Source organism: Malania oleifera, chromosome 13 (genome assembly GCF_029873635.1).
Source record: "Malania oleifera isolate guangnan ecotype guangnan chromosome 13, ASM2987363v1, whole genome shotgun sequence".
NCBI lineage: Eukaryota > Viridiplantae > Streptophyta > Magnoliopsida > Santalales > Ximeniaceae > Malania > Malania oleifera.
In genome coordinates, this window is record NC_080429.1 from 78,870,075 (window position 1) to 78,884,374 (window position 14,300).

The 14,300-nt window shown below is 36.5% G+C and overlaps 1 protein-coding gene across 5 annotated transcripts in view; it reads right to left on the minus strand.

Annotated features, from left to right (window-relative positions):
• Positions 1 to 13,866, minus strand: part of LOC131146110 (protein MIS12 homolog) — a 38,098-nt gene extending 24,232 nt beyond the window's left edge. Inside the window, exons 1-4 of one of the 5 annotated variants that reach the window (XM_058095457.1) lie at positions 13,421 to 13,860; positions 12,682 to 12,820; positions 12,547 to 12,604; positions 3,882 to 4,001 (exon numbers count right to left, since the gene is read on the minus strand). In XM_058095457.1, coding sequence (XP_057951440.1) covers positions 3,882 to 4,001; positions 12,547 to 12,604; positions 12,682 to 12,803 — 300 coding nt within the window. In that variant the 5' untranslated portion in view covers positions 12,804 to 12,820; positions 13,421 to 13,860. Of the gene's footprint in view, positions 1 to 3,881; positions 4,002 to 12,546; positions 12,605 to 12,681 lie in introns of all 5 variants that reach the window. The other 4 variants (XM_058095459.1, XM_058095460.1, XM_058095458.1 and 1 more) reach the window with 4 other exon arrangements.
• Between the last annotated feature and the right edge of the window lie 434 nt (positions 13,867 to 14,300).

Here is a 14,300-nt window from a genome sequence, read left to right on the forward strand (position 1 = left end):
CTGTGCCTCGTCGACGAAGTTCAGGCATCGTCAATGAGGAAGTACCGAGAGGAATTTCAAGCATAAGGTTCATCAACGAACCCCTTCTCTCGTCAATGAACGCCCTTCTGCAACTCGTCGACGAAGGCTCCAATTCGTCAACGAGTTTGGCGGAGTCAACAGCCTATAAATATGATTTTTCATTTCTTCTTCATTAATAAATTAGATATTTCTCTCTCTCTCTCTCTCTAAACCGGCGTCCGTCGCCTTCTCTCTATGATATTCCGTCGATCGTCGCCCGAATCGACAATCGGAAGTTATCACGAGGATTTAGGGGAAATTCTCTACAAGTCTAGCGGTGCATATTTTTGAACGGGGTCTTTTTAGGCATCACCCCAAAGTTGAGGGTTTTTGGGCTCCGTATCGCCGTAGGGTGGGATTTAGGAGCGTTTTGGGAACTCTCTCAGTAAACAGGTAAGGGGATTAAGTTAAGTCAGGAGTTTATTAAAGTTGAACCGATTAAAATGCTATATATGTATATTTATATTTTCAGTTGTTATTTCGAAAACCAACCGTTCAAAATGGATTTTTCAAACCTAGGATATATGATATGGTATTTTGAGTAAAAATGAACAGTGAAAAGTTTGGTTTGACGTTATAAACAGGATATACTGTATACTGAAATTGAGTGGCAGACGAATAATATTTTGACGATATAGTATAACCGAGTTTGTGAATGTTTGCGAAATACTAGAACTGTTTGTGAAAAATACAAGGATTTGATATAGTGGGTGTGAGCCGAGTTTTATATGACGGCCGAGGGCCAGGATTTGATATAGCAGCTATGAGGCGAGTTTTATATGACGACCGAGGGTCAGGATTTGATATAGCGGTTGTGAGCCAATTTTTATATGACGGCCGAGGGCCGGGATTTGATATGGCGGCTGCGAGCCGAGTTTTATATGACGGTCGAGGGCCGAGTTTTATAATATGACAGGTTTTATACGAAATGAGTTTGAAATACAATTTTATTACTTAAATTGCATGATATGCTTTAGGAACCCTGAGGACCAGTTATGTTATGAGCACGGTACCGTTGCTAGAGATTCAATATTTGACCATGTGCGCCCACACTATTATGGATAGAAGTGTAGGGTGGTTTCAGCCGATTAGCCTTAGTAGAGGGTGTACCTTCCCTAAAAGTCCGGACCAAGAAGTGGTAAGGCAATCGGACCCGCAAGCAAGTTACGGATGCCTGCAGTCGTAGTTAGCGGCAAATGGATGATTTGACTTTGTCTAGGTTGATCCCCCAGGGCTTAATCCAACCTTCGGGCCACACAACCCGTACCATAGGGGAAGTAAATGGTGTTTAATTCCAGGGAATGTCTTTTACACATATCTGTAGATTTATGTAAATGACGTTACTTATTTACTGAACTGTTTATACTATGGAAACGAGACGAATATTTTCAACTATGTAAAGTGAGTACAATGTAAAATAGTTATTGTCAGTTTTAATGGAGGATGGATGTTTTCTGTAAACACTAAATGCATGATAACCACACATTGATATTAACTTAATCTTCCTTACTGAGAAGTGTCTCACCCCAATATACAAATTATCTTTTCGAGTTTAGCGAACTCCGGGGCAAGGTGATAGCCAGATAATTTTTGTGAGTGTCAGTAAGAACTCTACTATATTTAAGTTGGGTTTGAAGCCCCTGAGTATGTAATATGGGTGTATGGACTAAGTTTTTGGTATTATATTACAGTTTGTATTATGAGCATCGGGAGACTCTGATGTATATTAGTAACATAGAACTCCGCTAATGGATGTTGGAGAATGTTTTATTTATTTCCACTGCAATTATATAATGCATATGGTATCAGGTACACAGACGTCACTAAAGTAGCACCCCGGGCCCACGTGGCGGGTCGGGGCGTTACACCACATGCTTTTATAATCAATATCTGACACATGCATTGCAAGTCCAACCTCTTTTAAGAGTGCAAGCATTAGATTCTTTTGGCAAAGTTAGGAGTTTATCTCTTCTTTTGCCTCAAAATCTCGTTAATTGGAGAAGGAAAAAAGTGGGCCTTTTCTTCCCTTTTTTTCTCTCCCACTCCTCTCCACTTCTTTTCTCTTCTTTCCTTCTTATGTGAACCAAACAAGAGAAGTGAGGAAACTATTTTTTTTTCTTCTCTTTTTCCACCTCTACCCATATGAACACATTCTAAAAGAGAAGTATGTCTTCGATCAAACAAATGTTATAAAATAAATGAAGTAACCGCACCCAATACAATATGCTGCAAAGGCACATCATTTCACCCCAAGATATATAGAAAAGAAAAGTGTGACATTCTTTTATTCCATGATAAGCATGTGACCTCGTGTCCTTAAATTTAATGATCAGATGAATCCTGAATTTTTTTTACAACCATTCCTAACACCTGAATACACATACACAAGTCCACATAACATAGATAATCGTCACTTACCTAGTTTGGTGTTACTCAATCATTCATTCAATGCTGCTGCAAGGGCAGGCTATTGTCTAGTCCAACAGCAATTAGATGTCCTCTAATACAGACAAACAATGGAGATTACCAATGACACAAGTTCACTAAATCAATTGATCTAGGAGTGATAGTACATTAATGAAAACAAAGAAATCACAATCAATCCAATGGTTATCCTCAATCCACGCAAACCACTTAACATCATTTTTTGAATTTTCAACAAGTATTGTTCTCCTAAATGAAGATCATAGCATTGTCATTAGCTTCATATCAAAAGACATTTCTACCCACTTCTCCCATTAATATCTCCTACTTATTACTCAATGTAAAGAATTGCATCCCTTGGCACTTCTTTCTAAGAGTTAAGGTTCATGGCTCATCCCCTCAATTGAAGGGAGCCAATTCATCATGGCATCATTTATGCTCTAGAAGCATTTAAAAAATGTTGAACCTCTCACATCATAGATAAAGCCTAGTTCATCCATGCCCCTTCCATTGTTCTTTGTGATGATTGTCATTTTGTCACATGGAGCCCATGGTACTCAAAACTCAAAAGAAATTATTGGTTATGACAACTGTCATCCACTCTCTTTCAATGAATATATGGCCAGAACTTCTAATGCTAAAATATCTAAATTGCTGCTAAGCTAGTGTACCACTACCACGCAATGAATTTTCATTGTTTCACATCCTGCATCCTAGTGTTCCAAGAATGATTAGAAGTCTCTCACTGCAAAGTTAAGGTGAAATTCCTAGTGTTTGTTTTGTTAAACAGCTCGACTTACCTACAGAATCTTCGAACATGCATAGGGTCCAATATCCACCATTCCACAGCCGCAATTACTCCCTCTGTAGCAGCATATGCCACTATCTCACCACTAAACAATTATATGCCTCTGATGCAAACACATCGAGATTAATTCTCATACAGTTGTGCAACTAATACTTTAATTGTTGTTTGATACATTTAACTTCATACAAACAATATTTTCTGAAAGATTTGAAGTATAATTTGTTCCAGTCTTCTGTTTGATACATTTAACTTCATCCAATCAATATTTTCTGAAAGATTTTAAGTATAATTTGTTCCAATCTTCTAGTGCCTACTAATCCTAGAAGCCTACACAAATTCAAAGGTTAATAGCAGATATAGATGCACCACAGACAACTGCTTAATAGAGAACTCAACTATTTTACATAAACCTACCTATTTGATAGCCAAAACTGTTCGATAGCATAACCATCATTGCTAGAAGGGGGACTACTCCAAAGTAAAATGAAGGCAAAGGCATTATATAGCTGCAGAGGCAGCTCAATAGAAAATGCAACAAGTACTATATTCATCTTGCAATACACAAACGAGTATGACACAGAAAATTTACAGCTTTGGGTAATGCAAATCCTTCAGGGACAACAAAACAATTCCGGAGGCAGTACTTCTCCCACATGCCCAATCGCTTGTCGAAAGCTTCTTGAATCATGTTGCGAATATATGCAATACCCTGCAAATGAATTTACAAAAATTACAAGGACCAAATTTTAGAATGGAACATTAAATAACTATAACCTAATATATGAAATCAATCCATATTTCTCATTGGGTACACGCAGACCCCACCAAGAAATTATCAGCAGTAAGAAATGGCATGGAATCTGTACTATAATTATCTAGATCAGATGAGAAATTGCATAAATAATGAATTAATGATCAGACATGTTAACGTCAATAAGAAGGGAAATCACAGTCAACACGGGACAAAGGAGAAAAGATTGGGTTTCAAAACAACCACCTTTGGTCTAAACAAGCTTCAAACTTTCTGGTTTCAAATCATTACCATGTGAACTGAGAACTCCTAAGCTTTGTAATATATTGCCACATCCAATTTATCCCAGTGCCAAAATAAGCACACATATCCATGTATTAAAATCATAATTATTTTTTAGAATACAGAAGAAATATTATTGGAATAAAGGATCAATTACAAGGATCAGAGGACAAGCAGTCCTAAAAAAGAGTAAAAGAAGAAAAATAAATACAACTAAAGATAAAGCCCTCCAGTCTCACAGCACATCAACCAGCTACGACTAAGAAAACGTGCCAAGAGCTAAGCACCATAAAGAAGCCAAAATAAGAACCCTACTCCACAACAACTTAGGTGCCAAAACCCTTCCCTTAAAGATACTAGATTACATTCCAACCAAATACACTATAGCAAAAGTAGCACATCTCCTAAGAATTTTCATTTCCTTTCAACCTCCAAAACCTTTTTTTTTTTTTATCAGTATAAGATTGTTATTAAAAGGCATTGTTGATGGTATCTTAGTCATTTAGCATTATTAGTAAGTGTTACTTTAATAAGTGAGAGTTTGTAAGGGTATTATGATCATTGGTATGTACTTTGACATATATTATAAATAGAGGGAGAGACCTACCATTGTGATTAGGTCTTCCATTTTACCCAATTATTCAACATGATATCAGAACATGAATCTAAGACCTAAACCCTAATTGTCACAGCCACCATCAAAATCGAAGCCTAAAACCATAAATCTGCTGCATGTCTACCATTGTAGAAAATTTCCAGCAACAATATAGCCCTAAAAAAACAGCCAGCAGCTGCCAGAAGCCAGAGCAATCGCCAGAAATTTCCTGGGTGACGCTGCCAGCTCAGGAACACAAAATCCACTCTAGATCTTGCAAAAGCAACACCATAAACACCCACAGACACTGCCAATCTGCCTCCCACTGCAATCCCATCTCCGGACAGTACCCCACCACCCTCACAGGCTGGTCAAAGGCTGCCAAGGCCAACCCCATGCGCCAGCGCATGAAGCCAATTTCAGGCATGTTTCGGGCCTGAATTCATCCAGCATGCTTGAATCCCTCTATAAATATATTATTAAAGTTTTTTGTGATGTTTTTTATCCATATATCTCACCTTTAATAGATGCTCTTGTGCAACACACAAGGAATGGTTGTTTGATGCTTCTTGAAGCTGTTTGTCAATGTTTATTGAGTTTATTGGGCCTGAAACAGTGGGAGTTGCTGTTTCTTTTTTATTCATATGTCATGAGCTTGTGGTTTGCGTCAGTTGTCAAAGATTATGTATGTTGGTATCGAGTTGGTGAATTCAAAAAACATGTTGTCCACTGTGTATTTTTCATCTGCTGCTCTATTGAGGTCGTATGTGTGTTGGGAAGAGTTCCCAATTCCCAAAAGTGTGTCTCCCTTGTCAGTTACTTGTTTGAGTGAACAACGTACTGTAACTGTCTCAAAGGAGGAGCATTCAAAGTTCCTACAATATGAGGCATCCCAACAAACATCTCACCACATTACATCTTTGGCTAAGAAAAGTACCCGCACCATTTGTATGTCATTTGGTATTTCTCCCACCAGTCCCTAGGTTATCGACTCTATTGCTACTGATTATATGATAGGTGTCACCAACTTCTTTCCACTCTCCAATATTTTAAAAATCTACCTCAAGTTACCCTCACTAATGGGTCCACTACTATTGTTAAGAGAATAGGAACAATAAATCCTACTCCCTCCATCTCCCTTTATTCTGTTCTCTACATTCCTAAATCCCCCTTTAATCTCATGTCTATTAGTAAAATTACAAGGTCACTAAATTGCTCTACAACCTTCTTTGCTGATTCTGTTCTTATTTAGGATTTGAAGACGAGGAAGAGAATTAGCATGGGACGTGAGGTTGGCAGACTTTACTACTTTAAGTCGCTTTCTTATCCTATTGCCTGTAGTGCCACTACCACACCAATCAAATCCATGGTTGCCCAGGTCATCCATCATTGGACAAGTTAAAACAGCTAGTTCCTACTTTGAGTTTGATGTCTAACCTTGACCATGTGTCAATTAGGAAAGCATCATCGTGTTCCCTTTGCCTCCTGAGTCAATAAAGGAGTCATTAGCCTTTCATGTTAAGTCCATTTTGATGTTTGGGGTCTTAGTCGTGTCACGTCAAATTTGGGGTTTCAATGCTTTGTTACATTTGTCGATGACTACTACAGAATGACATGGTTGTATTCAATGAAAAATCATTCTTAGTTGTTTAATATCTTTTGTGCCTTTGTTCTCAAATAAGGACTTAGTTTGATATGTCATTCTAAATACTTTGTAGTGATAATGCTAAGGAGTACTTCAATACTCAATTCACTACCTATATGACTAACTTTGACATGATCCATCAGTCATCTTGTGCCCACACTCCATAACAAAATGAAATTGCGGAGTGGAAAAATAGACATATTCTTGAAGTCACTCGAACCATATTTTATCAAATGAATGTCCCCAATGTTTTTTGGAGTGATGTTGTGCTCACCGCTTACTCTCTCATTAATAAAATGCCATATTTTGTCCTTGGTAGTAAAATCCTATACTTAATTATCTACCCTAAGGCTCCTTTGTTCTCCCTCCCTCCTTGTATATTCAGTTGTGTGTTTTTCATTCATCAAATAAATCCAAGAAGGGATATATTGGATCCTCATGCAATCAAATGTATTTTATTAGGTTGTTCGTATACTCAAAAAGGATATCAATGTTATAGCCCCAATTTACATCAATTCTTTGTCTCTGCTGATGTCACTTTTTTTGAGTCTACACCGTACTATTATGATTCCTTGAGTTCTATTGACCTTGATGAGTCCCTTCCTCTACCAAACCTTCTCAATCCTAACTTATTTCCTCCATCCAGTATTCCTACATCTTCATCCAATTTGAGTCCTTCTCGCCACTTGGATCATCCCAATCTACAAGTGTACGCACGACGACTCAAAGGAGGAGAGCATCCTCCAACTTCCACTTCGAGCCTCCAATTCCCTCGTCAAATGATCCTCTTACCCCAAGTGGTTGATCCTTCTATTATTGTTCAAAAAGTTAAATGCACTTGTACCCAACATCAAATCTCTAATTTTGTTTCTCATGATTTCTTGTCTCCCTCAAACTACTGTTTTGTTAGTACTCTGTCTTTTGTTGCTCTTCCAAAGTCCATTTCTGAAGCCTTATCCCATACTCCCATTCTGCCTAGAGGAATGCAATGATAGAAGGGATGCATGCGCTACAAGATATTGATACTTAGGAGTTGGTACCTCTTTCTCCTGATAAGTATGTAGTAGGTTGTCGTTGGTTGTACACAGTGAAGGTCAATCAAGATGGTTCCATGGCTTGATTGAAGGCTAGCGTTGTTACTAAGGGATATGCTCAAGTGTATGGCTTGGACTATTCAGACATATTCTCCTCGATTGCCAAATTTGCCTTAGTACATTTGTTCATCTCCTTAGCCACCACCTATCACTAGCCTCTACACCAGTTAGACGTAAAGAATGCTTTCCTACATGGTGATCTTCACAAGGAGGTCTATATGGAGCAACCATCTAGGTTTGTTGCTCACGGAGAGTTAGGCTTAGTGTGTTGGATCAAGAAGTCGCTATATGGTTTAACCAGTCTCCCAGGGCAGGGTTTGGTGAATTCATTGTTGTAGTACTTGAGTTTGGCCTTCAACGGTGTGCACAAGTTCATTATGTATTTTATTGTCATACTCCACCTAGAAGGATTCTACTTATTGTGTATGTGGATGATATTATGATCACTAGTGATGATGATCAAGGTATTCAAAGCCTAAAGCATTTCTTGTAGACTAATTTTCAGAGAAAGGATTTGGGACCATTGAAGTACTTCTTGGTATAGAAGTATCAAGATCTCGTATGGTAACCATCTTGCCGCAGAGGAAGTATGTTCTTGATCTTTTAGATGAGACTAGACTATACGAATCCAAACTTGTTAATGCACCTACGGATCCTAATATTAAGCTAATGTTAGATATGGGTGGTTTGTTGCCTAACCTGGGACGATATCATAGAGTTGTTGGAAAGACGAATAATCTCATGGTCACTTGACTAGAAATATCTTTCGCAACAAGTGTTGTGAGTCAGTTTCTTGATTCTCCGAGAACAAGTCATTGGGATGCAGTAATTTGCATTGTGAGATATCTCAAAGGTAACCGTGGAGAGGTCTCTTATATCAGGATCAAGGTCACACTCATATTCAAGGGTATACTCATGCAGATTAGGTCAGGTCACCTTTCGACAAAAATCCACAACCGCGTACTGTATCTTTGTTGGTGGAAATTTAGTTTCTTGAAGGAGTAAGAAACAAACTGTGGCGGTCAGGTAAAGTGCTAAGTCAAAGTATAAGGTCATGACTCATACTACATGTGAACTTGTTTGGCCAAAAAACATGTTGGAAGAACTAGGATTTCCACCTTCTCAATCTATGGAGTTTATGTGTGATAATCAAGCTACCATTCATATTGCCTCCAGCCCAATCTTCCATGAGCGGACAAAACACATTGAAGTTGATTGCCACTTTGTTCGAAACAAACTTGTGCAAAAGCTCATTACCACCACTCCTGTGAAGTCTGATTTGCAGCTTGCTAATTTATTTACTAAAGCCTTGGGGGGTGCTCGTGTTAAATTCATTTGTGACAAGCTAGGAGCATATGATATATATGCTCAAGCTTGACGGGAGTTTTGACGTTTATCTTATTCATTTTAGCATTATTAGTGTGTTAGTGTTATGTTAACAAGTAAGAGTAAGGGTATTATGGTCAATGGAATGTACTTTGACATATATTATAAATAGAGGGAGAGACCAATAATTGTGATTAGATCTTCTGTTTTACCCAATTATCAACAGGCATCAAGGGGGCATCAATCCGAAGTATAGACAGTCAACCACCTAGTAAGGTGTCACAGAAATCAAGAATTGCATTGTATTCATTCACTACAAGCCCACTATGCCAGCTAATAACTGCAGTAATCCACTGCTCTTTACTGATCCGAAAAGGTGTAATTGAATAAACACTCTCTTGTTCTTTTCATTCCAAGCACACCAAAAAATTGTGAGAGGAATGAGAGACAGAGCCTTTCTCTTCTCCTTGGTTGCCTAAATCCCTTCCCAAACCCAAAGCTCCCCTCCCAAAGAGCTGGAAGTAGCCCACCCTTGTTTGACCTCCAAAACCCATAGATATCTTTTTTTTCAAAAAAAAAAAATCTCTCAAAAGAATTGGATTGAGGGCGGACTTTGGATCAACGGTAAGGTTGCTCCTTCGTGACCAATTGGTCATGGGTTTAAGTCCAAGGATATAGCCTTTCTGCATAAAAGTAGGGGTAAGGCTGCGTACACTGTGACGACCCTCCCCTTACCCTCGCAAAGCGGGGAGCCCTATGGCCCGGGTACACCCTCCCGAAAGAATTGGATTAAAATCATAATTTTGACAAAAATATTCAAAAAAAAATTGGATCTCAAAGCAACATATCCATCTTGATTTAGCATTGAACAATGGACTGATCATAGATGATCTAAGCTTTACTAAATCGCAGTTGCATGTACAGCTCAGGTGCAATCTGCATTGAGATTTCAATGTTTGAACAGTGTTACAGTTTTGGCACAAATAAATATGGTTTATTACACCACTATACAACACTAGAAAGCAAATGCCTCCTGAACAAGACCAGATATCCGCATATAATCAATGTTCATAGAGATCATGGAATCACAACACCATTCAATGTACTCATGTAGTTTATTTAAACTGTTCCACACATTAAAAAATGGTGGCAGTTAGTGTAAAGACTAAAGAGGACATTATGCAACTAGTAACAAATATCGCGTCTGCGAATTTATTTTTTGCATTAACGAACTTGTATTTTAGAAAAAATAAAATTGATAAAAACATATATATTCACCCGCTTTTGATCCCAGAATCCAACATACTAGTGCTTTAAACAATTTTCAGAAAAGTTTAATCAAACTACATATAACATATCAAAAAAAGGATTGAATGTTATCTTAGTTTCTGTGGTCACTATTGGCAAAGAAAAGGATTGTATTTACTACTTTTCACCACTATGTTGACTATAAATTGAAAGTAAGAAATCATAAATATAGCAAAACATAAAATAAAGAATGTTCATATTTCATACAAGCACAAAATGCACTATGCATAGCTACAGAATATCTTTTTAATATCCAAATTAAGTGCAAGAAAAAAGTATTTTAAAAACTGAAGCAACTTACCATACAAATATTTATTACTAAATGAGAGAAGAAAACAGATTTAGTGAAAGCTAGTTATCAAAGTACGTACTGAATATAAAATCAATGGACCTAAAAATGAAAATTTTCAAAGCAACTACTGTTAAAAAAAACAAAAAATCTTACCTAAAATTACTTTCTATAATTCTATTTTGTTCTTTTTTTGAAGAAAATGTGCAATAACAAAGCTGAAAAGCTAGTTTAGGCATTCACACCCAATTTGACAATGTATTGACTTATAATGGTCAGCAGTCCATAGCAGCCATTATGGTACCATAGTAGACTGTAGGCCAATACAATTATGATCATGGGCCTTGAGATATCACCTTGTAATGGTCTAAGAAGCCACATGCGTTGCAGCCAATACAACCAATATGCACCAATTTTTAAACCTATGCTTCTCACTACATCATACTCGATGCATATAAACAGCTTATACTTAAGTTTTTTAATAATTCTAAGTTTTTTTTTTTGTTTATAAAAGTAACTGGAACTATAAATATGTTGAATGTCAATTTTTTCAGCTTATTCTTAGATGTGAAAAGTGTGAAGAGCCATTCATTACAGCCACAGTGTTCATCAATGATCTAAGGGTAAACATTCCAAACTCAAAAAGGCCAAAGCTTTTTCTAAGGATTTTTTCATAGAGACAGAGTTACATGGGATCTATATTTCTTGCCATAGCTTTATTCTCAACTTGAACTAATGGCTAAGAAGTACCTGAAAGTTGTCAATTTGATCAAGTATCTACAAGGAGTAAGAGATTAAAATGGATGATGCCCTCAGGATCATAATGCAATGGGCACAGAAATTTTGTTTTACCACTGTGTGATGGTAAAATATAAATCGATTTTGAAAGGATTAGTCATACAACATTCAAAAAGTAGCATGTGCTTTACAATGCAAAATGTTGCAGCCTGAGTTGAAATAAGGAAATCAGGGATTGGAAGAAATGAATAGCCATCTACAAAATAGAAATGTGCAATCAGCCAACAAAATAGAAATAAGAGGGAATGTCTTTGAAGATGGCTCAATCATGTGCAAGAAAAACTAGCATGTCTATTAGTAAGACTAATGAGCAAGGCAAATTAAGTTGACAACACTTCAAGGACAGAAGAAACGCCAAAACAAATTTGGATTCTAAGATGTGGCCTTAAACAGAGATAAATATAAAAAAATATATCTAAATAATTTATCCCAATAATGTTATGATTTGGTGACCGGGAGTAGAGAGAGGTGGTATTAATTACATCTATAATTTGATGGCATACATGCATTATAAGTTTAATATATGATGCCATAACATACACTATATATATACACACACATATATGTATAACTCATTGAAATATTAAAATAAATACTAGGTATCCAATAATTTATCCATAACTACTTCAACTAACACAAACATTCTAATTAATTAACTCATGATTAACCCATAACTAAAACTCTTTCTTTGATGTCTATCTTTTAATAACCTAAAACACCCATATGCAAATTCAAATTTCCATAACAAAAATGCACCATTATTTATTATTTGTTTATCTGATAACTTACAATAATTTATGATGAGCTGGAAGGTAAATATCTCTAACATTTAATTAATTATAAAATATACGTAAATATAAGGAATTACTTATTTATATAAAAAAAAAAAATCTTAAGGGAAACATCATACACACACGTTACTAGCCAGTATGTTTCAAACATAAATACGCTTACTTTTCCCAGCTAGCACTAACTCTCAACCTATAAGCTTTACGTAAATCGGGACACCCTTCTATTGCAACTATACCACTAACCATCAACTGATTGCAAGCGAATTGACCAAAGGCGGCGATAGCCTCCGTACTAACCCAAAGGGGAAGTTACATTTAGATCCGTAGCCATCAAATGCAGGATTAAGAAATAATTAATTAAGTAAAATATATCACCTCGTCGAGATCTTGTGCCCGATCTGTTCCCTCCGCTTTCAAAAGGGTCGATGCCTGTCTGCAGGACGATCATCAGTACAGCATACCAATGCCCGCAGAGAACATGAAGAGAGAGAGAGAGAGAGAGAGAGATACTGTTGGTAGAAATCGAAAGCGCCATCGAATAAATCGCCGACGGAATTGAGGACCTCGTTGATGAATAACTGGGGATTAAGGTTCAGGGATTCAAAAACCGCTTCGCTTTCGCTCCCCTCCATTGAGAATCATCCACTCACTGCGAGAGAGAGAGAGAAAGTTGCAAGCGAAATTAAGAGGCTTTTCCCGCCAAAAGCCTCCTCCCTCTGTTCCCCACAACCACAAACCGCTTCTCTTCGTCATTGGTTTTCTATTTCATTTTTCTTTTTTGGGATGAAAAATACGTTTCAATTTTTTAAAAAAAGTGTTGGTTAATTTAATTTTAAAAAATGAATTTAAATTAAAGAGAACTTATAACAAAACACAAATTATAATAACTTATATTTAGGGAGCTCTTAGATTTGAATATGTATCAAATTTAAATAAAATATAATATAAAATTATATTAAAATTTGCCTAATCCCAAAGGAATTATTTAAAGTCTGAAGTTCATACTCTCAAACACTACCTAACTATTCAACTCGAATATGTTAAGATAACTCAAATAAATTATTTATATGGATTAATTGTAATAAAGTTTTTTTTTTACAATATTTTATTTATTAGATAATTACTAGATTTATTTAAAGATGTTCACTTTTTAAATAAGTAATTCTATATAAATATTTTTATATTACAACTACTTTATAATAATTATTATCATGCGTAATTAAGGCGCGCCATGAGGCCTAAAACGCACCAAGGCGTTAGTGAAAATGCGCAAGTCCACAAAGGCGTACGCCTCAGGCCAAAAAACTCATCTTTTTACGCTTCAGGTTCAAGGCATACGCCACTCTCTTCTGCGACACTTCTTCTCCTTTACTCCCTCGACGAAGCCTCACCAAGCTTCTGCTCTCTCTTCGAACCTCGACGAAGCTTCTACTCTCCCTTCGAAGCCTCGGCAAAGCCTCTGCGCTCTCTTTGAAGCCTCAACGAAGCTTTTGCTCTCTCCGACGAGTCAACATTCCCTTCCAACTCTGATCTGCCTCCGACAACTCTTTTAGACGTTTTTTTTTTTCCCTTCAACGAACCCTTCGGAGCTGTCGTCTCTCTGCAGTGACCCTTGCAGTCTCTCGCCAATCGCCTCTCTCCGCAACCCTCTCGTTCTCTCTGGCACTGTTGGCTCAGCTAGCTTTTAGAAATTAGAGTTGGCTTTTAGAAATTAGAAGAGACATTTTCAATTTGGCTTTTTCTTGTGACTCAAACCTATTTTTTTAACATATATTTACTTAAAACTTAAATTTGGATATTTAAAAATTATATTTTTATATTTTTCTCTATTATTTTAAAATTTTTCATATTTTTTAATTATATATAATTTGATTTTATTTATTAATTATATACATATATAATCCCAAAATGCTTACGTGTCTCGCCTCACGAAGGGTAAAATACCTTCCCTTACGAGCTTTGCCTTTTAAAACACTAATTATTATGATCTATTTTGATTTAATTTATCAATGAACACGTATATATTCATATGCATATATTTATATATAGGATATATTATAATCATATGAATTTGGTACTTAAATTTAAAAAACACTAATCTTATATTTGGCAGAGGTTTTGAATTTGAT